Source organism: Boleophthalmus pectinirostris, unplaced genomic scaffold, assembly GCF_026225935.1.
Source record: "Boleophthalmus pectinirostris isolate CB_2022bp ecotype Guang Dong unplaced genomic scaffold, ASM2622593v1 HiC_scaffold_8, whole genome shotgun sequence".
Lineage (NCBI taxonomy): Eukaryota > Metazoa > Chordata > Actinopteri > Gobiiformes > Gobiidae > Boleophthalmus > Boleophthalmus pectinirostris.
Window position 1 is genome coordinate 42,247,620 of NW_026571515.1, and position 25,446 is coordinate 42,273,065.

Below are 25,446 nucleotides of genomic sequence, written 5' to 3' on the forward strand. Positions count from 1 at the left end.
CTCTTAAAGGACGATCGTTTTGACTGTTGACCGTGACACCCTCATCAGAAAAATGTCCAAAATGAGAAAAGTGGAGCCGAGTGCAGGATTTTCCAAGAAAATTTGACTTATTCCTATTTACATACAAGTTCATGTTAAAACATTGTGTTGAAATTGTATTTTTCTTAAAGTTTCAGGTTGTTCATCATATTATAATATTTTGTAAAAGAAACAGTTCATCAATTAAACAAGATTTCTGTAATAGATTTGTGTTTCTCTGCACAAATATTTGCCTGGGCGTCTCCCTCAGGAGGTGTTCCAGGCTTGTCCCACCGGGAGGAGGCCCCAGGGAAGACCCAGGACACGCTGGAGGGACTATGTCTCTGGACTGGCCTGGGAACACCTCGGGGTTCCCCCGGAGGAGCTGGAGGACGTGTCTGGGGTGAAGGAAGTCTAGGAGTCCCTGCTTAGACTGCTGCCCCCAGCCCCGGATAAGCGGAAGAAGATTGATGGATGCACAAATATTTGAACTTGTTATTTTTGGGGTTTATATGATGAGTTTTCTGATCCGGCCCTTCTGGGATCAAAGTAGGTGGGATACGGCCCCCGGAACAAAATGAGTTTGACACCCCTGGTTTAGTTGCTTCTTGGGGTGGTCAGCATATTCTCTATTGAAATCTAACACTGAGAAAATGTATTGCTACTCCATACTTAAAATACTAAAATGGACATACTGCATATGAAGACATGACTTCACATTGACAGAGGTAACGCACTTCACCAGATTATTTGCTGGTTCTTTTGTTCAAACATTTTCAAATCTAAATCTAAAATGGAGCACCAAATCAGTTTAAAGAGTTTCCTTCAACCACTCAACTGACCTTTATTTAGATGCATTTTTTATTTTTTATTTTTTATTTGTGCTTTTAATATTAGGCACAATTTGGCATTATGGGGTTTTAAAGTGCCAATTATCTAAATATTTGGCTTGGCACATACAGTTGCCATATGTCAGATGCCCTCCCATCCTCCAATGTCCCTAACACCTTAGTTTATTTATACTTACAGATAAGACTTTAAACTTTCTGCCAGGTTTCGTTTCATGTGGATAGGCCCAGTAATTACAAAGATGAACCATAAACCAGGTTAACAAATCTGTGTCTGACAGTTACAAGACAAACTCCACCACAGGATTCAAAACAGTTTTCACAGCATCATGACAAATCTTAAAACTCTGGGATTTTCAGATTGTTTGTGAACAAAAAAGCAACATTAAGGTGTAGCTGATCCAGTAGTTTTCATGTGGTTGATTTCACATTTGGAGAAGCATCGTTGCACCTGAGTCCGGCTTCGTAAAGTGCATTCACGATGAGACTACAGTGACATAGACGGGTGTGGTTTAGGAAACAGTCTGTGTTCTGTACAGTTACAAAGGTTTAAGGCAGGGGGCTGTTTAATTGTGCTCTGGGACGGTCTCCAGCGCCTCCTCTGGGTCTCTGTCCACGTCCACATTCTAAAAACAACAAGAAGAAAATAAAGTAAGGGAAACAGGTTGAGTTAGTCCCAGAATTTGATGAGGTGGAGGGCAGGGGTCTGTATTAGAGCCCGACCGATGATATAAAACCAATATAATGGGAGTTGGCGCTGCCGATAGCTGATATAATCACCGATATATTTAGTGATGTAAAAATTCACTGTAAATCTTGAACTGATTAAAAAACTTAGGTTTGGCTCTAGTGGATTCTAAATTGGGTTTATTTAGGCAACATTTATTGTTATTTTGACTCTTTACATCATATTTACATACAGTAGATTGGCCTAATGGCATTTTTGCATCACATTCTAGCTACTAGCAGTGTTGTGCATGAACGCGTTCAAAAGAACGCGTTCATTGAACACGTTCATTTTTCAGTGAACTTTGAACTGAACGCAACACTTTTGTAAATCAAGAACTTGAACGTGAATTTGTTCAAATTATGTGTGATGAACGACGTACGTCACTGTTGGGGTTCAGTTAAACGTCGGAATTTGTTTTCACCTGACGAGTGACGATCTGCTCGCACTTCACCTCGCGAAACCACAGCCGCGTGTCAACGTGAAGGCGACTCCACCGGCAGCTTTAACGGAACGTACGGGCTCTTGTGTCTCTCAATCAGAAGTCAATCAAACTTGACTGGGCGCGTTTAGCTGCTTGTATTTACCTTCTGTACAGGCTGACCACGGCAAACGCAAGGATTTCAAAAGTAAATTTCAAAGCACTAATTAACAGTGTATGTGGATCTGGGCTCTTTCACTTGATACACAACTGCCCAGGGAGCACAATGTGCTGATGGTAAATACACAAATACAACAACAGATACATGCTCTTTGTGTATTTTGACGCCTACGCTCGTGTAGAGCGTCAAAAAATAGGATGGATCCTATTTTTTGACGCTCTACAGGCACAGGACGTGCTGCTCCACGCGCGTATTATTTTACTTGGTACATATGTCAGTAACGCGCGTCACAATGCTTTTTAACCTGGATTGAAATGGTGGGTTTTTCGTTTTTCTTCATACAAATTTGCTAAAATCACCGCGATATCAGCAGCGGTGAAACGCCGGAGGTTCGCCCGCGTAGACAGTGATCCTGAGCGAAAGGACCGACGCAGAAGTCCGCGCTCCACCGAGATAAACGCAGCTGACGCCCGATCGCACTCGGGGTTCTCTCAGGGGCGGTCCTAGATTCCAAGTTCTAGTCCAGGATTAGTCCTGGTTTGGTCCTGGTTTAGTCTTGGTTTAGTCCTGGTTCAGTTCTGGTTTAGACCTGGTTTAGACCTGGTTCAATTCTGGTTAAGTCCTGGTTTAGTCTTGGGTTATTCCTGGTTTAGACCTGGTTCAGTCCTGGTTCAGTCCTGGTTTAGACCTGGTTCAGTCCTGGTTTAGTCTTGGTTTATTCCTGGTTTAGACCTGGTTCAGTCCTGGTTCAGTTCTGGTTTAGTCCTGGTTTAGTCCTGGTTTAGACCTGGTTTAGACCTGGTTTAGTCCTGGTTCAGTTCTGGTATAGACCTGGTTTAGTCCTGGTTTAGATCTGGTTCAGTCCTGGTTCAGTTTTGGTTTAGTCCTGGTTTAGTCCTGGTTTAGACCTGGTTTAGTCCTGGTGTAGTCCTGGTTCAGTCCATATACGGCGCAAAAGTTCAACATCTTAACAGTTCTTTTGGTGAGAGTAAATTAAAAGTGCTGCAATAGTCATATAATGTTTTACATTTTAAATACAGTAATATTGTAATGTAACAAATGACTTAGAAATGACAGTAACAAGTCATAAATAAAACATTACAGTTTTAAAGTCACTTGTCCAACAGTGGATCTTGTAAAGTTGTTGTAAACTAGAAGTCAGTTTGAAAAATAAATGCAGCCTTTCCTTTACAGATCTCATCTAAATATAAAATGAACTGAACTTTGAACTAGTTCAAAATTAAAATTGTGAACTATGAACGTGAACTATTCACTTTGAACAAGTGTGAACTGAACTTTGAACTAGTTCATGAAAAGTGTGAACTTGCACAACACTGGCTACTAGTGATGGGGATTCCAGTTTTTTTTTTTTGTTTTTTTTTTTTGGAGAACCGGCTCTTTTGGCTCGGCTCACTAAAGCAGCTGGCTCTTTCAGCTCCCAAGCGACTCTTGAGATTGTTTTGTTGCAAGCAGGACTAAACCAGAACTGAACCAGGACTGAGTGTCGGGACTCGGTTTCTATCTCTCTCCTTCACTCGAGCCCAAGATTAGTCCTGGTTTATTCATTTTATGCTGAACTGCAGCCAAATATGCACTTTTTTTTTAATCCTATGCACACGCAGATTTCTGAAAGTTTCGTTTTCAGCCGCTGCTGCTGTCAAACTACGGGTCTACAAGCGGCTTGAAGAGAAAAAGTGAGAAAAAGAGAAAACACGGCTCCCAATAAGAAGCAGGCTCCCGTTGTGAGCCGTTAAGAGCCGCTTCGATCGCGACCGACCCATAACTCCTAGCTAGTAAACTATCGCTATTAGCCTTTAGCCGTAAATGCTGCGCACCGCGGTAGTTAATTATATGCATAAATGTGGATCATTCACATGTCTATTCACAGCTCATTTACATATCAATGCAGGTCCAGTAACAAATATACGGCCAATGTAGTCACTTTACAATAGACCAGTGCTTCTCAATTATTTTCTGTCATGCCCCCCCTAGGACGAATAAAACATCTCGCGCCCCCCCGTGTGACTATAGATAGTATCATTTGTCTATAAAATTGTTATAAGTACACCTGTGCGTAACACTGCCACCTTATATGACGCCAACAATGCTCGCTGGTTTACTGAAGTAGCAGTCACAAAGCGGGATGATTGTCGGCAATATTCGGCACGTTTTCGCTGAAAAATCTCAAGCGGCTTATCAGAGTGATTGGGGTGTAATGTATTTAAGTGACGCCTTAATTTATTGGGCTTCATGCTGTCTGCTGCCAACATTTTTAGACGCAGTAAGCACACCGGTCTTTCCTCGTCTCCCACCGTAGTCACAGTGAAGCCAAGCGCTACATACGCTTCGTCATATTTCCTCGTCTTAGCTTTCGGGAGATTTTCGTTTGTCTCTTTATCTCCGTCTCTCTAAGCCTGTCTTCTCATCCCTGTTAAATATTTTTTCATGGTGTCACTTGAGGGTCTGCTACACTTCATGTCTACACTTCATACTCAAACTCTGTGCTGTGTGCAAAGCGCGCATGCTCAGTGCAAACAAAACTCCTCCACCACCGAGCGAATGCCAAGGATCTATTAAAATAACGAATGCTCCCTGCGCACACTCTGCCAATGAGAGCGCCACTGCCCCCTAATGTAGTGGAAGTGCAATTGCACTTTATTCTAAAGGCCCGTTCAGACCAAAGCGTCAAAGCGTCCACTTTCTATGTAAAGTCTATGTGGACGCGCGACTACAGCGTCCTGCGTTTTTGCGGCGCGTTTTCGGCGTCAGCGCGGCGCGAATCTGGCGTCAGCGCAGGGCGTCTTCAGCGTTTTGGCGTCAGCGGCCAAGACGCGCGTCCAAGGCGTCAGCGTCAAGAAGTTGAAAATTCTGAACTTTTCGCGTCAGACGCGCCGCGTCAACCAATCAGGGACGAGTATCCAGAGACGCAGCGACGTTATTATCAGGAAGAAAAACCCGAGAACCAGAACGAGAACCACAAACATGAGCGGAGAATAAATATATACGCCACAATCACCGAGCCGATCGCGAGGACTACACCAGGACCGGACCAGGACCAAACCAGGACTAGACCGAGACTAGACCGAGACTAAACAAGGACTAGACCGAGACTAAACAAGGACTAGACCGGGACTAGACCGTGATTAGACCAGGACTAGATCGGGACTAGACCGTGATTAGACCAGGACTAGACCGGTATTAGACCAGGACTAGACCGGGACTGATCCAGTGTCATTAGCGGAGTATAAATATATATACGCCCCAGTCGTCGACCCGATCTCCTCTTTTGATGTTTTATGTCATAAAAACACTCTCTCAGTCTGGTCTGACATTGTTTCGGGAAAAGAGCGGGACCGGGCTCTTGTTTCCAGGGCAACGGACGCGCGTCAAGTATTTTTGTCCCGTTTGTCCACGGCGTCAAAGATGCGCGTCGGGGGCGTCTAAACTCAAATGCAAAGGCTCCAAATAGAGGCGACAAGGCGTTTTTTGACGCTTTGGTGTGAACGGCCCTTAAGACAGTAAAAAAAATCAAAATAAAAAAGCATGCTCCCCGAGGTCAAACGCGCCCCCCTTGACGGAGCCTCGCGCCCCCCTGGGGGGAGCTACAGCAGCTAACCGCTCACAAAACCTAAACTAGCTTCAAAGTCGATGTATTTCCAACACTCACCGCTCACACAGGCTCCTCCTCACATCACAAGTCTGCACTAATAAATGTCCTTTTAATCCAGACTCAAACCGATTGTCCGAAAAAGAATATAATCTCAGTGTTGTGCACTGCTGCGGGTGTAAACAAGAACACGTGAGTGAAGTGACGTCACTCTGGTGGTGTGTTCAGGGACAGTACGGACACAGACAAATTACACCGCAGATAAATACTGATGCGGAGCCACATATTAGGACATTTATCTGTCTGTAAATTGGATTAAATGAACATAATGTAGAGAGTCTAAACTTTATAACGAGGTATAACATGCCCACGTGAAATATCGGCCCATATCAGCAAGCATATCGGCCGATAGCCGATATGTCTCCAGGTGCCCGTATTAGCCGATAATATCGGCCAGCCGATATATCGGTCGGGGTCTAGTCTGTATAACTCTGAGAGATTCACTGTTTTTGAAAGAAATCTTCAAACTTCTAATAATAATAAATCAGTTTTATATAGTGCTTTTCTGGACACTCAGAGACACTTTACTGACCATTCTTCATTCACTCCACACTTGGTGGGGGTGAGATATTACTGCAGCCACAGACCTGCCCTGGGGCAGACTGACAGAAGCAAGGCTGCCAATCTGCAATCTGAGCCCCTCCAACACTCACCACTTTCATACCAGCCAATGTGGATGAAGGACACAGTGACAGTTTTTGTGTCTGGTGCCCCCTGTGGCACCTGATTTTCCCAGTGGTCTCCCATCCAAGTACTACCCAGGCCCAGCCCTGCTGAGCTTCTGAGATCTGACAGGATCAGGCTTTGACAAGCTGGTATGGCCACAAATGTAGAACCTTCTCATTATTTCTTTGGGATCAGCTCCACAATCTTATACAATCTCATCTTTGGGGTTGAATAATGGTGCCCTCTTTCTGAAGTGATTAAAAAAACATTTCATGTTTGTTTATTCACCCTGACCAAGAATTGTAATTCTTGCTATCCACATGATGCACAAACTAGTATGGAAAACTTAATCTCAGCAGCTCAGTGGTTAGAGCAAGTGGTCACCCAAACTGAAGTTTAAAGGATTGGTTCCTGCTTGGACCAAGTTGTATGCGGCGTGTGTGAAGGTGCAGATTGGCAGCTTTGCTTCTGTCAGTTTGTCCCATTGCTTCCATTGTTAGTAAATGTTAGGGATTTTCTTCACAATATTCATTCATTCACATTCATCATGTGGCAATACCGGTTTGTCAAAGCCTGATCCTGTCAGATCTCAAAAGCTCAGAGGCCTGGTCTGGTTAGTACTTGGATCGAGACCAAGGGGAAACTCAGGTGCCACAAGGGGGCGCCGGTCACATAAACTGTTCACCCACATTGCCTAGTATGAAAGATTTTAAAGTGATTGACCATGTGTGATCTTAACAGTGAAATAACTCACCACTGGCCTGTCTCTGTGCGTGTTGACTGCTTCTATGTTCAGGTAAATGGACTCCACTTTACAACCTGAGAAATGAACAAACCAGTGAAGATTAGAATAACACAGTAAACACAGTCAGTCAGTGTGAGATTAGAACATTAGAACACTGTGATTCAAATGAAAGGTTTAACTCACCGTAGGCCACTGGGGTGAGCTTCAGGACTGTGTGGAGAGGACACTTCAGGTACGGAAGCTCGTCTACAACAGAAACAAAAATACTACAGTTCAATTTAGAGATTCTTTTCCCTTTTGTATCCCCCTGAAAACACAGCACTTAGAAATGGAACAGCCCTGGTTTTGTCCTGATATTTCTTGATGTCATTTCCTCGCTTCTTCAGACTCCTCCTACCACTTGGTTTGAATCTGGATTTGCTCTGTTTGAAGGGGAGATTCGGGATGCCCCCTCGTCTCTTGTGAAAGTGCAAAATAAAAGGGAAGAGCCCAGGCAAAGGGCTAAGGGGCAGAACTGTGATAGGGCCTAAATCCACAGTCTGGTTCTGGGCTCACCTGCACTCTTGTCCAGGAAGTAGGCGAGCAGACACCTCATCACAGCCTGGTGACAGATGACCAGAACATTCTCTTGACGCTCCAGCTCCATGATCACAGGCTCCAGACGGTGTACAAGGTCTTCATAGGACTAAAATATACAATACGCAATACTACTATTACTATCACACATACAAGTACACAGAGACATGCTCAGAGACACAAGAGAGTGATCACAGGCTCCAGCACACGTACAAGATCTTCATAGGACTAATATATACAACACAGTGATAAGAATGTCCTCCTGTATCCCTGTGTGTCAGATGCCCTCCCATCCTCCTGTATCCCTGTAGTGTGGTGATTTGGGAGCAGGTCAAATGTCTCTAGTCTGTAGATGCTGTGATGTGGTTGGAGGGAAATCAGTTGGAAAATCCCCCTGAACTCTACCCTTTATGAAACTAAGTTAGTTCATCTATATACATATAAATTAAAACAAACAACATTTTTGTCATTATATTTATGGTATTAATTATAATATAATTATTAATTGCCAATCCTCTCCTCAGTCCATCTGCAGACGTTGGGCCGAGGGTTTATAGATGATAAAATGCTGGTTCTTTGTGGTCAGATTAGGCAGTGCCATCACTTGCCCCAGATCATTCTTCACAGGTAACTATTTCAGGATTTTATCTTACATATTTCAATGAAATACATAGTTAAAACCTTTTTCTAAAAGTGATTCTGAATGATTTTTGAACACATTCTGTAGCTTTCTAAGTTCCTTGTGTTGTACTGCTTACAAATATGTTCATGGCAGGAAAAATAATTCATAAGAAATAATAAGAAAATAATTCATATTTCTTCCCAAATCAACAGTTACAACTGCTCTAGACCAGGCATGGCAAACTATGGCCCGGGGAACCAAATGTGGCCCTCAGACAAATTTTTCTTGGCCCTCAGACTTCCAGGTGAATTGTTCCAAATTACCTTGCATCAATTAAAAAAAAATTTTTACTGCAAGTTTTTGGAAAATCTACCTTGATAAAGTAAATCTTAAAATTTAGTGTGTGATTTTAAGGATCGTAGCATGAATAAAGACTGATGGCTCATTCTAATGTGTTAAACATGCACATATTTCAATTATTCCCTGTATTGAGCATCAGTCTACGACCCTCGATCGGCCCTCTGCTTCGTGTGTGTTTAGATATGTGGCCCTTGATGAAAAAAGTTTGGACACCCATGTTCTAGGACATGGGGAACAAGAAAAAATGATATAAAATAGGATTTCATAGTAAACTTCTGAGAGCAAATAAGGAATATATTGATATTACAGACTGAAAAAATGTGTGTCGCTTTAAAAAGGCCCCACATTTGTTCTGGTACATTCACATTTCATTTGATTATGATATAGAAGCAGATTTTCTAACTCAATACTAGACAGTGCGAGCTGCAGCAAAAACGTCCCCCCTCTCCCGGGCACAGCAGGTTCCCACCCGTGTGTGCCATCCAAGAGAAGGGGGCGTCCGGAGGGAGGAGGGGGATGCTCCTGCCAAGAGAATGGGGCGATTGAGCTGGGACTTTCAAGCCAGGGGGACGTTAGACTCCCCTCTTTGCCAGGGGGACCTCTTACCTCTCCTTTAGGGTAGCGGTATCGATATTTGTCCTGGTCCCTCAGAGCAAACTCCTCTGGGTGGTGATCCTGGATCTCCTCATACGTCATCTCCTCACACACTCCCTGTAAAGCAGCAAAATAAAACAAACTCATTTAGCATAAAGTTTAATACAAGAGTACACTGTAGAATACTGACATTGTGAAAACAAATCAAACTACAGCAATGACTCATGGACTGAACCAGGACTGAACCAGGACTGAACCAGGACCGAAAAGATAAGATAAGATAAGATAAGATATGCCTTTATTAGTCCCACAGTGGGGAAATTCCAGTGTTGCAATGCACAATTTCAGAACAGCAGGAAAAGGTAACACAGATAATAAATAATAGCTTAAAATAATTTAAAAATAGACTTAAAAATAATTGCACATGGATATAATTGACTGGCACATGTTCAGTGTTTACAGTGTTTGTTGTAAAGTCTGACAGCAGCAGGAAGGAAAGATCTGCGAAACCTCTCCTTCACACAGCGAGGGGGAATCAGTCTGTCACTGAAGCTGTTCTCCAGAGCAGACAGAGCGTCCTGCAGGGGCTGAGACTCATGGGCCAGCAGAGAGATGACCTTAGTCAGGACCCTCCTGTCCCCCACCTCCTGCACTGAGTCCAGAGGACAGCCCAGGACAGAGCTGGACTTCTTGATGACCTTGTCCAGCTTCTTCCTCTCCTTCTCTGTGATGCTGCTGCTCCAGCAGACCACACCGTACAGGATGGCTGATGCCACCACAGAGTCATAAAAGGTCTTCAGGAGTGGCCCCCCCACTCCAAAAGACCTGAGTCTCCTCAGGAGATAGAGCCTGCTCTGGCCCTTCCTGTACAGTGCATCTGTGTTGTGAGTCCAGTCCAGTTTATTGTTCAGATGAACACCCAGGTACTTATATGAGTCCACTCTCTCAATGTCCCTTCCCTGGATGTTCACTGAGGGGGCAGTAGAGTGACATCTGCGGAAGTCCACCACCATCTCCTTGGTCTTCCCTGCATTGATGATGAGGTGGTTCTGCTGACACCAGTCCACAAAGTCCTGTATTAGTCCTCTGTACTCCACATCATTATCATCCTTGATGAAGCCAATGATGGCAGAGTCATCAGAGAACGTCTGCAGGACGCAGCTGTCCGTGTTGTGTCTGAAGTCTGCAGTGTAGAGGGTGAAAAGAAAGGGAGCAAGGACAGTGCCCTGGGGCGCCCCCACACTACCAGTCAGGAGGTCAGACACGCAGTTCTTGGATCTCACAAACTGGGGCCGGTTTGTGAGGTAGTCCAGAATCCAGTCTGCCAGGTCACAGTCCACACCGGCAGTCTCCAGCTTGTCCCTCAGGAGCAGTGGCTGGATGGTGTTGAAAGCACTGGAGAAATCAAAGAAAAGAATCCTGACAGTGCTGCCGGGGTTCTCCAGGTGAGACAGTGAGCGGTGCAGCAGGTAGATGACGGCGTCCTCCACTCCGATTCCAGGCCGGTACGCAAACTGCAGCGGGTCCATCGCTGAGCTCACGGTGGAGTGGAGGTGGCCAAGGACCAGTCTCTCCAGTGTCTTCATCAGATGGGATGTTAGAGCCACCGGCCTGAAGCTGCTGAGGTCTTTAGCGTGCGGCGTCTTAGGCACTGGTACCAAGTCTGTGATCTTTAATTTTAATTTAATTTCATGATGGCCAGTGAGGCAGAAGCGTCACATCTGAAGGTATTACAGTGTTCCTGAATGGTAAAAACAACACCTGTGTGAGCTGGAATCTCACCGTCAGCCTGTGAGTCAGTGAATCTGTTAGTGCCTCATGGGTTTTTGCTCTTAAACTGATCGGACCAGTCAGTCTTAATGTGGTTTTGGTGTTTTCTTTTGGTTGATCTTTGGTCTTGTTCTACACTCTTTCACTTGTAGGCTCTGTTGAAGTCCTCACTTGTGTCTGGATCTGTCCTTGGCTTTTCTCTGTCCTGTCTGTCCTTCACTTAACCACAAATATAAATCCTTCTATCTTTGAAAAAACAACTTTTTACCTCAACACCGCTTATTTGATACTTACTCACTCTTATATTTTTTGTAATTAAGAAAATAACATAAAGCATTACAAATGTGTTCAGGAAAACCTACATTTGATTTGAAGTTAACAAGAAAACTTTTCATACACTTCCTTTAAAATGAAAAGTGATTAAACAAGTGATAAGATGAATTGGAATGAGAAATCCGAGGCACATTTGACTCACGGCGTCAATCTCGTTGAGGGCCTTCCACTGCTCGTAGGGCACTCCCAGAGCCTCGGCCGTTTGGATGGTCCTCTTCATGTGACTGGTCCAAACCTTCAGGTCCTTAATGTTCTGACCGCTCATGTACTTCCCCAAAGCCTGAGCGTACTGAGGAAGAGGAGAGAAGGGTTAGAAAGAAGAGGAAGAGGAGAGGAAGAGGAATGGGTCAGAAGGAGAACGGGATACAGAAGAGAGGGTCAGAGGAGCCGAGGAGTGGGTCAGAGGAGCAGAGGAGAGGATCAGATGGAGCAGAAGAGAGGAGCAGAGGAGAGGATCAGATGGAGCAGAAGAGAGGAGCAGAGGAGATGGTCAGAGGAGCAGAAGAGAGCAAATAGAGCAAAGGAGAGGGTCAGAGCAGAGGAGATGGTCAGAGGAGCAGAAGATGCAGAGGAGAGGCTCAGAGGTGCAGAGGAGTAGGCGTGTACCTTGTTCCCTCGTGTAGACAGGCCCGAGTCTCCTCCGATCCTCCCGAGCAGGTTGAGTTCGCTCTCTCCGTGCCTGCTCAGGTAGATGGAGCGCGGGGTGACGTGGATGTTCATCAGGTAGTACACGATTCTGCTCTGGATGTGGTCCTGGACGTGGTTCACCAGGTACCGACTCCCCACGTTGAAGATCTTTATGTACGAAAGTTTCCTGAACCGAGAGAGAGGGGATGTGAGTGTGAGAGCGTTACAGAACGCTGCTTCCTAGTGATGGTGAGATGAAGCCCCATGAAGCACCGAAGCGTTCCATCCATTCGCTCGACTCTTGAGCCGACGCTTCAAGGTGTTTCATTTGCTCCACTGCGCCATCAAGAGGCCAAAAAAATGTATAACAGGCAGAGTGAAAATAGAACAATCAACATGATCATCGTGGTTCTGATAGAAAGATACACTGATATACTGAACAAATGAATGATTAAATATTTGAACGTTTGTGATTTCAACATACAAAGTGTGAATGTATGAACCTGGAGTCTGTGTTCATGATTTAACGGTCGGGTTAAAAGAAAAAGTAGGAACAAATTGGAGATCAGGATGTGATGTGACTGTGCTTGTGTTGCGCTTTATGTCTGTGCTTATGCCACAATAAGGACGGCAAAATAGGGTCATTTTATTCATTTTTATTAAAAAATATCAATTTCTCTACAGTATTTGGACTCAGACGGTTTCTTTTTTACAGAGAATTTCCCCTGCTTTAAAAAAAAAAAAATGTTTAACTGAGCACAGATGATGCAGGCGTGCAGAGAAAATCCATTTGCTGGCTCCATCGCAAAAAAAAAAGAAAAAAGAATCTCAAATAGAATGTACCAAACTCGCAATAACCCAAAACCACAAAATGTTTTGGGGGAATTTGTTGCTGTGATAGAAATGTAGATTGTGGAAAGATTTCTCTCAATCTGTCTTGTGTGATTTCTACCAGTCATTAACATGTGTAAAGGTTCATCAGGCACAACTGTCTCTGCCTTCAGGAAGTCTGTTGTTATCATCAGCTGTATGTTCATTTAGCACCAGCCTCTGAAACCAAAGTCACTGTGCATTGATATGTATGCACTTGTATTTCTGTATAAATACTGAGAGCTCAAATGCTCTGAGAGGGACATGGGGAGAGACATGAGAGATGGGGGCAGACATGGGAGACATGTGAGATACTGCTGGGGGTGAGAGGCTGTTGGGCTTTGGCCGGAACAGGCCTAGGCCCTGTCCATATCTGCTGTAACAAGAATAAACCTTGGTCTATATTCCAAAAACTCATCTGGCTTTGCAAATGGATTCATTATTTATCTTCAAGAGATAGATCATTTTTTCCACAACATTGTGTTTCATTGGCCCTTGTGTTTTGAATCGCGCCAAATCTGCGAGCCACTTCCTGAAGCAGTCACGTGGTACAGCCGGGCAGCGAGGCTTTGGATGTCATAATTTTGGGCTCCTCCCCCAAATGAAGCGAGCCTCGATACGCGCTTCGCAGAAACACCCCCTTCATTACTCAACACAGGCTTCGAAGCCTCGGCACATCTCGTAACATCACTACTGCTTCCACACTATCATCAAAGAAGTCATGTCAGGGCAGTGTGAGGAGAGTAACAGCCCTCAGGACAAAAGTGTCCCTCTTCTGTCTGTGGGGATGGGGAACTGTTGTAGTTTATCTGATCCAAAGAATGTGTCTGTGTTTTGTACTTGTTTTTATATAGCTCAATGACAAACTCCCAGCATGCATCAGTGTCGTACCTGTCCTCGTGCTCACATATGGTCCTAGCATGCATCACTGTTAGAGATGGGCATTCGATTAAATTTTCTTAATCGATCGTCGGTAGAATTAACAATCGATTATCGATTAATCATTAACGTTTTTTTATATTAAAATTTATCATCATCATTATTATATCTGCACTGCTAATCTGCATAAATAAATTCAACTTTACGACATATAAACCGTGACCGCTCTAAAACCACATCAGCCCGTTTGACATTATAATGTGTTTAATGCAGATTTGTTCAACTCTCACAGAAACAAAACTTAAAACCATGTGGCTAATTTGCATAAAGTAAGTGAAGGAAAAAAAAACAGCTCTTGTGTCGCTGATGTGATCAACTTCTGTCGGACTAAAGGACATGACTCAGTGGAATACAGGTTAGTGTGACCAGATTTGCGTTTGTCAAAACCAGGACACCGTACGGGGGGAGGGAGGTGGGGCCTCGTCATCCACATTGAGCGACTCTCACCTGGTAAAACTTTTTCATGTTTTCAGTGTCCTGGTGAACTTTTTCCCACTGGACACCGAAACATATGTTCCTGCTTTGTGCACTGTGCACATGGACTCACACTTGTCCCGACCAGAACAGAAAGCATGGAGTTTCTTGTACAAGTCATAGTTAAATACGCATTTGTGCTTCGGCACGATGCAGACTGACCAACTTTGTGTTTCCTCGCTCCTTCCGATGCACAGAGAGCTACATGTACACACCCCTGTTTGGTCACGCTACACACAGCAACCTACATTCAGTTTGTCGATGAAAATTAACATAATCGATGAAATTCTTAATGATCAATTATCAATTCATCGACTTATCATGCTGATCTCTAATCAGTGTCGTACCTGTCCTCGTGGTGACATACTGTCCCAGCATGCATCAGTGTCGTACCTGTCCTCGTGGTGACATACTGTCCCAGCATGCATCAGTGTCGTACCTGTCCTCGTGGTGACATACTGTCCCAGCATGCATCAGTGTCGTACCTGTCCTCGTGGTGACATACTGTCCCAGCATGCATCAGTGTCGTACCTGTCCTCGTGGTGACATACTGTCCCAGCATGCATCAGTGTCGTACCTGTCCTCGTGGTGACATACTGTCCCAGCATGCATCAGTGTCGTACCTGTCCTCGTGGTCACATACTGTCCCAGCATGCATCAGTGTCGTACCTGTCCTCGTGGTGACATACTGTCCCAGCATGCATCAGTGTCGTACCTGTCCTCGTGGTGACATACTGTCCCAGCATGCATCAGTGTCGTACCTGTCCTTCTGGTCGTCCAGGGGCACATAGTTCAGTTTGTAACACTCGATCCTCTTGAGGAAGTCCTCCACAGCCTCGTCTTTGTCACAGTCCACATAGTCTGGACTGCTCAGCTTCACCTGCTGTTTGGATCAACACACACGACATTCAGATAATAGATCATGACAGAGGCACCATCATCACAAAGACTGCTCCTCTGTGTTTTTAAAGTTCATTCGCCTTAGTTGTTTAGTGAAGCTCTGAAATTGCCTTGGCAGAGCACCATTCTTTTTAGCATTTGTTTTCATACGTGACAGTTTGGACTGGTCACTGTCTGTCAACACAAACAAACTAACCCTGAGACTAGACTAGAGGAGTTTCATACTCCACTGTGAAATACTATAGACACAGGAACATCTCCACAGTAACACGTATGTAGAGAATAAGAGTCAGGTTTGTGGAGATGCAAGCCTGCTCACAGTAGAGACACACGTTTTTCCACTTCAGTGCAATGAAAACAACCACCATGAAAAAAACCCCACATATTTATTTTAGTTCAAAAGTTACACAGAGAGGCTTTAAATAAACTGTGCTGTGTGGATGGCCTGGTGCATATTCACAGATGTTACTTACTTTAATATTCTCTTCGATGATTTCAGGGTCGTCACAAATGGACTCCACAAAGAAAACCTGCAGCACAAAAACAGTCCATATGAACATGACGTGTCCTAAAGACAGAGCCGCAGTGCATTTGACGTGACCCAGGACTGGACCTTGTATCCGTTTTCTTTGGCGAAGCTCAGAATGAGGTCTCTGCGTTCAGGGGTCGTGTTGGTGGCGTCAAAAACCTGAAAATGACACATGTTTAGATTGGTCCTGTATTACACAAAATGGACTCTTGGCATGTTAGAATGTCATTATACCATCACACACACACACATTCATACTCAGAAATGTGGGTGAAAAGACTTGCCCAAGGACACAACACTCACCGCAACTTGTCCCATTTCTCTGCTGAAGTAATCACACACGTCCTTCAGAGCAGCGTTGGCGCAGGCTCTGGAGAAGAGAAACAGTCCTGGTTTAGTCCTGGTTTAGTCCTGGCTCAGTTCTGGTTTAGTCTTGGTTTAGTCCTGGTTCAGTCCTTGTTCAGTTCTGGTTTAGTCCTGGCTCAGTTCTGGTTGAGTGCTGGATCAGTCCTGGTTTAGTCCTGGTTCAAACCTGGTTTAGTCCTGGTTTAGTCCCGGTTTAGTCCTGGTTCAGTCCTGGTTTAGTCCTGGTTCAGTCCTGGTTTAGTCCTGGTTTAATCTTAGTTCAGACCTGGTTTAGTCCTGGTCCTGGTAGTCTGGTTTAGTCCTGGTTTTAGTCCTGGTTTTAGTCCTGGTTCAGTCCTGGTTTAGTCCTGGTTTAGTCCTGGTTCAGTCCTGGTTTAGTCCTGGTTCAGTCCTGGTTTCAGTCCTGGTTCAGTCCTGGTTTAGTCCTGGTTTAGTCCTGGTTCAGTCCTGGTTCAGTCCTGGTTTAGTCCTGGTTCAGTCCTGGTTTAGTCCTGGTTCAGTCCTGGTTTAGTCCTGGTTCAGTCCTGGTTCAGTCCTGGTTTAGTCCTGGTTTAGTCCTGGTTCAGTCCTGGTTTAGTCCTGGTTAGTCTGGTTCAGTCCTGGTTCAGTCCTGGTTTAGTCCTGGTTCAGTCCTGGTTTAGTCCTGGTTCAGTCCTGGTTCAGTCCTGGTTTAGTCCTGGTTTAGTCCTGGTTTAGTCCTGGTTCAGACCTGCGTATCTTCATGGCCTCAGAGTTGTCTGGTCTGAAGAACTCAAAGCTGTTGTATGTTTTCGTGGCGTCTCTTCTGTACTGACCCACGTTAAACACTGCAACACACACACACACGCACACACACACACACACACACACACACACACACACACACGCACACACGCACACACACGCACACACACACACGCACACACACACACACACACACACACACACACACTGCTTCGTTAAAACCACACTCTGGAACATTCTCCAACGAGATAGATCATCATTTTTATGCCATATTGTAGAATATTATAGCCAAAGGAACAACATTTGAACTTTTTTGAGACATTTATAGTTTCAGCATTGCAAAAATAATAATAAAAATAATAATAATAATAATAATAATACAGTATAAGGTTTTCGTTCTCTGGCTTTTACCACCGCGAGAGTTATTTGGTCCTCTCTGTCTTTATTTAGTTTTAATGTTCTGTTGTTGTTGTTTTTTTACCTTTTTATTATTTATTGGTATTCTTGCTCTTATTTGGTTTAACTATTTAAAACAAATCATTCATAAAGTATAAAAATATATTAACAGTGTCACAACATCAAACATACAAGAAATGAATGAAAAGAAGCAGAAAGAAGAGTCTTATGTTCTCTGGCCCTTTTTCCTTTTCGAGACAAAATATCAACACTGAGACTGGGACCAGGACTTTTCATGCATGTGACTAAAATAAACTGATCTAATGTGCCAGTCTGGTCTGGTTCTGACTCGAGGTGTTTATCCTTCTGTGAAAAGTCTGGATTTGTCCGGAAGCATCTGCAGTGCGTGGTGTGAACTTTACCTTTGGTGGTGACCCCGATCCAGTTGAGGTACCTGGTGAGCTTCTTGGAGATGTAAGTCTTTCCTCTGGCGGGAAGCCCCACCATCACGATCATGGTCGGAGAGTTTGTGAACTGAGGCACAGACGCTGAAAATAAACAAGAGAGACAAACAACTGTGAGAAATGACAACAAACATGTAGAAAGAGACTAAACCAGGACTAAACCAGGACTAAACCAGGACTGAACCAGGACTGAACCAGGACTAAACCAGGACTGAACCAGGACTAAACCAGGACTAAACCAGGACTGAACCAGGACTAAACCAGGACTGAACCAGGACTGAACCAGGACTAAACCAGGACTAAACCTGGACTGAACCAGGACTAAACCAGGACTAAACCAGGACTAAACCAGGACTAAACTGGACTAACCAGGACTAAACCTGGACTGAACCAGGACTAAACCAGGACTAAACCTGGACTGAACCAGGACTAAACCAGGACTAAACCAGGACTGGACTAAACCAGGACTAAACCAGGACTAAACCAGGACTGAACCAGGACTAAACCAGGAGGACTAAACCTGGACTAAACCAGGACTAAACCAGGACTGGACTAAACCAGGACTACTAAACCAGGACTAAACCAGGACTAAACCTGGACTGAACCAGGACTGAACCAGGACTAAACTAAACCAGGACTAAACCAGGACTAAACCAGGACTGAAACCAGGACTAAACCAGGACTAAACCAGGACTAAACCCTGGACTGAACCAGGACTAAACCAGGACTAAACCAGGACTAAAACCTGGACTGAACCAGGACTGAACCAAGGACTAAACCAGGACTAAACCAGGACTAAACCTGGACTAAACCAGGACTAAACCTGGACTGAACCAGGACTAAACCAGGACTAAACCTGGACTGAACCAGGACTAAACCAGGACTAAACCAGGACTAAACCAGGACTAAACCTGGACTAAACCAGGACTGAACCAGGACTAAACCAGGACTAAACCAGGACTGAACCAGGACTAAACCAGGACTGAACCAGGACTAAACCTGGACTAAACCAGGACTAAACCAGGACTAATTCAGGACTGAACCAGGACTGAATCAGGACTAAACCAGGACTGAACCAGGACTAAACCTGGACTAAACCAGGACTAAACCAGGACTAAACCTGGACTAAACCAGGACTAAACCTGGACTAAACAAGGACTAAACCTGGACTAAACCAGGACTAAACCAGGACTAAACCAGGACTAAACCTGGACTAAACCAGGACTAAACCAGGACTAAACCTGGACTAAACCAGGACTAAACCAGAACTGAAACCAGGACTAAACCAGGACTAAACCAGGACTAAACCAAGGACTAAACCTGGACTAAACCAAAACTAAACCAGGACTAAACCAGAACTGAACCAGGACTAAACCAGGACTAAACCTGGACTAAACCAAAACTAAACCAGGACTAAACCAGAACTGAACCAGGACTAAACCAGCACTGAATCAAGATTAAACCAGGACTAAACCAGGACTAAACCAGGACTGAACCAGGACTAATTCAGGACTGAACCAGGACTAAACCAGGACTGAACCAGGACTAAACCAGGACTGAACCAGGACTGAACCAGGGACTGAACTAGAACTAACCTAGGGACTGAACCAGGACTTTACTTTTACATCTTGCAGCCAGATTAGATTAAAGTATTTATTCGGCTTTTCGTTGAATAGTGAAGATTATCAATTAAGTGTCTAATCTTGACCCCGTGACCCCAGAGCGTAACAGCACAAGATCCCGCAGTGTGTCCAGAGGAAGCAGCGCTTACATCACAGTCTTATCAGTCGTCTGAGGTCAGCGCTCTGGGTCACTCCGAGGAAATACTGCACTTTTCAACGAATTAAGACCAGATAGTGGAGGACTGTCAAAAGTAGTGAAAACCAGATTCTAACCAATAATAAAACAGTGTCAGAATCAGAGTATCGAGTTTGAACTGAGACTAAAACAGAATCTCAGGTCTAAACAAAAATACCACTGGATTTCTCGATAAAAAACACTGGATATTTTGTTTATGGCACATTAATAGACAATTAGTTGTGGGCTGTGACGATGGAACCGACTCAAACTCCGATTCCGACAGCTCCAGACAGAGCGGTTCTAGTTCAGGAGAGCTCGTTCTGTGGCGTAAGTCTGTGTCAAGTCATTTCAAAATCAGACTGACCCCAAGTTTCAACAGTTTGTGTAAAGGTTCAACGTCCAACAGGTCAAACCCACTCAGAGCACACAACCTCCTCCCCACACCGAAACGACGACAGAAAGGTTCATTTTAAGAGCACGATTTCTGAATATTCAAAGTGACTAAACCAGGACTAAACCAAGATGAAAACAGGACTAAACCAGGACTAAACCAAGATGAAAACAGGACTAAACCAGGACTAAACCAAGATGAAAACAGGACTAAACCAGGACTAAACCAAGATGAAAACAGGACTAAACCAGGACTAAACCAAGATGAAAACAGGACTAAACAGGACTAAACCAAGATGAAAACAGGACTAAACCAGGACTAAACCAAGATGAAACAGGACTAAACCAGGACTAAACCAAGATGAAAACAGGACTAAACCAGGACTAATTCAGGACTAAACCAAAACAAAACCAGGACTAAACCAAGATTAAAATGTGGCTAAACAAGACCAAACCAACATTAAAACAGGACTAAAAGGGGACTAAACCAGGACTAAATCAGGACTAGACCACATGACTACAGGAGGACCAAACCAGGACTAAATCAAGACCTGACCATGGGATTCACAGAGGGACTAAACCAGGACGAAACCTAGATTAAAAGGGGACTAAAGCAGGACTAAACCGGCACTAGACCATAAGACTACAGGGGGAATAAAACCAGGACTAAACCAAAAGTAAAAGAGGACTAAACCAGAACTAAGCCAGGACTAAACCAGAACTAAACCAGAACTAAACCAGGACTAAACCAGGACTAAACCAGGACTAAACCATAGGACTATATCAGGACTTGACCATGAGATTCACAGAGGGACTAAACCAGAATTAAACCAAGATTAAAAGAGGACTAAAGCAGGACTAAACCAGGGCTAGACCATAGGACTACAGGGGGAATAAAAGCAGGACTAAACCAAGAGTAAAAGGGACTAAACCATGACTAAACCAGGACTAAATCAGGACTAAACCATAGAACTACAGGAGAATTAAACCATAGGACTATATCAGGACTTGACCATGGAATTCAAAGAGGGACTACACAAGGACTAAACCCATATTAAAAGGGGACTAAAGCAGGACTAAACCAGTGCTAGACCATAGGACTAAAGGGGGACTAAAACTAGGACTAAACCAAGAGCAAAAGGGGACTAAATTAGGACTAAACCAGGATTAAAACATATGACTACAGGGGGACTAAACCAGGGCTAACCCAGGACTAAACCAGGACTAAACCAGGACTAAACCTCCAGACTACATGGCGACTAAAATGAGGGACTGAACCAGGACTAAATCAGGGACTGGACCAGAGTGACATGGTTCATACGGCACAAACATTTCAGAGATGTACTTTGTTGCTCGATCATGGAGAAGAGACTTGCTGCTTTCACGTCTTTTCTTTTCACAAGTAAAAGTACAAACTTGACTGATGCAGTAATCTAGACTCTAGTAACACGAGGGCTCCCCGTGTGTATGTGTGTGTTTAGAAAATAATATATTAAGTTTTAAGAGCACGATTTCTGAATATTCAAAGTGACTAAACCAGGACTAAACCGCGATGAAAACAGGACTAAACCAAGATGAAAACAGGACTAAACCAAGATGAAAACAGGACTAAACCAAGATGAAAACAGGACTAAACCAAGATGAAAACAGGACTAAACCAAGATGAAAACAGGACTAAACCAGGACTAAACCAAGATGAAAAGTCCTGATTTTAAGTCTGCATTTACTCCTGGTTTAGTCTTAGTTTAAAAGTGCCACTTGTAAATGAAAGCCTGTATTTTAGTTTTATTATAACAGTTAGAAATGAGAAATGATTGAGTCAAAAAGTACATTCAAATATCAAAATAAAATGTTGATGTCACGTGTTTTGGTAAAACGCTGCAGTTGTTATTTATCATTTGGCTGTTTAATTAAGTTCAGTCTTAACACAAAATTCTACTTTTCTGCTTTCCCAAACTCACACTTTCAACAGAAACAAAGCAAACGAGCTCTGAAGAAGTGTCCGTGTGCCCTGATTTCAAATGTGACGATGTCTTTCCTCCCCTGTGATACTAGATAAGATAAGAGAGCGTCATTATTACAGCTTCTGCAACAAACACATCTCCTCTTTTACTCTACAGTCTGTAGTTTAGATCTCTACAAACATGTTCTGAAATGTCCCTGTTACGTCAGATGCCCTCCCTGTGTCTCCGCGGGGTTTTATTCTGCACAAATAACTCTTCATGATGTAGTTTAGAGCTTTAGATGTTCTGAAATGTGATTCTTGTTTTGGTTTGTCAGTTCAGACTCCGGTGTTTTTGTCAGTTCTTCTAAGACGTGTTGAAATGTGAACTTTGAACCCAATCCTCGTGTTAAATCAGTTGCCGCTTCTTAGATTTTTCCTCCAAACCGCAGAGGATGATTCATATATTTGAGACACACGTGAACTTGTCTGTACTCACATCCTCTCCGTTTGCTCAGTCTGCTGTTCATCCATGGAACCCAGGTTTTCTCCAGAGGGTTCTGGGTGAGCGGAACGTGCCCCTTTGACATGACAACTGTTTCAAAACGTCCAAATGATTCAGACTTTCAGATCTGTTCTCTAAAATGTGTGAATGAAAGCAGAGCAGAGGCGTCCATGCAGCTGATCTGACCATTTGAACTTATCACAATCGTGAGGTCAAAGGGGGAGGGGCTGCGGGTAATCCTCTACCGCGATTGGTTCAGAACAGATGACAGGGAAGGGCGGGATTGGACGGAGAGCCTGTCGGTCGAGCTACCTGAGCGACACTGGCCAATCAGAGACGGGCTGAGGAGGCGCACCTGCTGCCCCCACGCTCCAAACAACCAGAGTCTGAGCTGAGGGCTTTCATTTTCACTTCACTGGAACAGGACTAAACCAGGACTAAACCAGGATTAAACCAGGACTGAACCAGGACTAAAACAGGACTGAACCAGGACTAAATCAGGACTAAACCAGGACTAAACCAGGACTGAACCAGGACTAAACCAGGACTAAATCAGGACTAAACCAGGACTAAAACAGGACTGAACCAGGACTAAAACAGGACTAAACCAGGACTAAACCAGGACTAAAACCAGGACTGAACCAGGACTAAATCAGGACTAAACCAGGATTAAACCAGGACTAAACCAGGACTGAACCAGGACTAAACCAGGACTAAAACAGGACTGAACCAGGACTGAATCAGGACTAAACCAGGACTAAACCAGGACTAAACCAAGACTAAAACAGGACTGAACCAGGTCTGAACCAGGACTGAACCAGGACTGAAACAGGACTAAACCAGGACTAAACCAGGACTAAACCAGGACTGAACCAGGACTAAACCAGGACTAAACCAGGACTAAAACAGGACTGAACCAGGACTGAACCATGACTGAACCAGGACTAAACCAGGACTAAACCGGGACTAAAACAGGACTGAACCAGGACTAAATCAGGACTAAAAACAGGACTAAAACCAGGACTAAAACAGGACTAGAACAGGACTAAAACAGGACAAAACTAGGACTAAACCAGGACTAAACCAGGACTAAACCAGACTGAACCACAAATGAACCAACCAGGAACAAAACTGCAGCTATAAGAGGGCCAAAACCAGACTGAACCAGACTGAACCAGGACTAAACCAGGACTAAACAAATCTGACTAAACAGTGACTGAAAAAGGACTAAACCAGGTCTAAACCAAAGCTATACCAGGACTGAACCAGGGCTAGGCCAGGAACTAAAAAATGAACTAAACCAAGACTGAACCTGGACCAAGCCAGGTCTAAACCAGGTCTAAACCAGGACTAAACTAGGGACTAGACCAGGACTAAACTAGGGACTAGACCAGGACTAAACTAGGGCTGAACAAATCTGACTAAACAATGACTAAAACAGATCTATAACAAGACTGAACCAGGACTAAACCAGGACTAAACCAGACTATAACAAGACTAAATAAAATGATCCACCAGTGGAACAAGACTTTTTGTACTTAAAATATGAAAATGCATCTTGCTGCAGTTAAGAGAAGAAAAACAACAACTTTTGCACTTTTTTCAATATCATGATATCGTATTGTTAAAGTTCTCACAGTAATATCATGGACCATCACAATATATCGAATTACAAGTCTCTTTGTTTAAATGAAGAGTTATGGTGCAGCAACAGCTAAAAAAGGACAAAGAACTACATAGACCATGATCCTTTGCTCCACTTCAGCATAGATTACAAGAAGAAATAACAGTTCTAACACTTTTAAGTCTTAGTTGTTTGGATTAAGTCTTGTCAAGACATTTTAAGAGGAATATTCACAGTTTTTTTTTAGCCTTCACAAAATATCACAATAAATATCGTACAGTGAGATGTATATCATGAAAATATCGTACAGAAATTTGGATATTTTTACATCATTAACACTTATAATAACTACACCTTATTTAGCCTTAGTAAAGCATGAACAAAGACTTAATTAATAAAGAACAAAGACTTAATTCATTATTATTCACGCTAAGTAACTACTTAATTACTACCTTAATTAGCATTTAACTTACACTTAATTCTCCTGTGCTGCAAATAGTTACTCTTACTTAATTACTCATGAACTAAACATTTGTGTGTTTGTGTCACAATAAATATGGTACCGTGAGATTCATACAGCGACGATATCGTATAATGAGACTTGAATATCGTTACACCCCTAGTTTTGCTTAATGACACAATGGCAGCATGCACTTATTTGATTGATTAAATGTTTGCACTTTCTTTTTGGTCCATGTGCTTTTAAACTTGTTTTGATCCAGCTCAACATCATGCTAAACACATCTGTTCTGTCCTTTTTAAGTATCGACACCTGTTCAAACGAGTATCTAGTTTCGATATTAGTTTTAGTATTGTTTAGTATGTGATTTTCAACACTCTTGACAGTCCTTCCTGTTTTACAAGTACAATGTCTTTAAAATGTCACTGAAGTCCAGAGCAACTGAAACTCAATGTACTCTCTGGACAAGAGCACCCTCTAGTGGCAATAACGTCAACTGCTTCTTTTCCAACAGACATTCTCAAAAGTGAAAGTTACAGGAAATGTTCTGATCAGCATTACATTTAAAATCCACCAACATGTGTTCAGTACCAAAAAAAGGCTCCATATAACTCTATTTCAGATCTTTAAATTTCAGATCTCTATGTTTCCTCATCACACACAGACAAACAGACCTGGAGTTGTGTTTTGTCTCATTCACACATGTTAAACACACAAACCCTGCAGAGTGTGTGCTGTGTTTAATCTCCACACACCTTCACTAGAATCACTGGAATGATTTCAGCCCTGGAACTGCTGATCTGTTGATTTGTTTTTATTTTGAGTTTGTGCCAAGAGACAAACAATAATCACAAAACAACAGAAAGGCACATTTCTCGAAAAAGAGTAGAAAGAAAAAAAAACTTATAT

The 25,446-nt window shown here is 43.4% G+C and overlaps 1 protein-coding gene and 1 pseudogene across 1 annotated transcript; both read right to left on the reverse strand.

The window, feature by feature from the left end:
- Nucleotides 1-837: 837 nt before the first annotated feature.
- si:dkey-96f10.1 (6-phosphofructo-2-kinase/fructose-2,6-bisphosphatase) lies at nt 838-22,628 on the reverse strand. The gene is made up of 14 exons (XM_055165751.1): nt 22,448-22,628; nt 17,775-17,900; nt 16,943-17,039; nt 16,171-16,237; nt 15,952-16,026; nt 15,812-15,868; nt 15,200-15,321; nt 12,135-12,342; nt 11,671-11,817; nt 9,438-9,542; nt 7,829-7,958; nt 7,457-7,519; nt 7,283-7,347; nt 838-1,492 (listed from the first exon to the last, which is right to left on the reverse strand). The coding sequence occupies exons 1-14, from the start codon at nt 22,536-22,538 to the stop codon at nt 1,433-1,435; spliced, it is 1,413 nt and encodes a 470-aa protein (XP_055021726.1). The 5' UTR covers nt 22,539-22,628; the 3' UTR covers nt 838-1,432.
- On the reverse strand, nt 6,574-6,691 carry LOC129412468 (5S ribosomal RNA; annotated as a pseudogene).
- Nucleotides 22,629-25,446: the final 2,818 nt, after the last annotated feature.

Bases quoted from the DNA above. Each gene is read 5' to 3' on its own strand.
- si:dkey-96f10.1 (XM_055165751.1), bottom strand. From the start codon at position 22,538: ATGTCAAAGGGGCACGTTCCGCTCACCCAGAACCCTCTGGAGAAAACC. The intron at 17,040-17,774 runs GTAAAGTTCACA...TGTGTGTTGCAG, and splicing joins GATCGGGGTCACCACCAAAG to TGTTTAACGTGGGTCAGTAC. The intron at 11,818-12,134 runs GTACACGCCTAC...CCTCTTCCTCAG, and splicing joins TGTCTACACGAGGGAACAAG to TACGCTCAGGCTTTGGGGAA.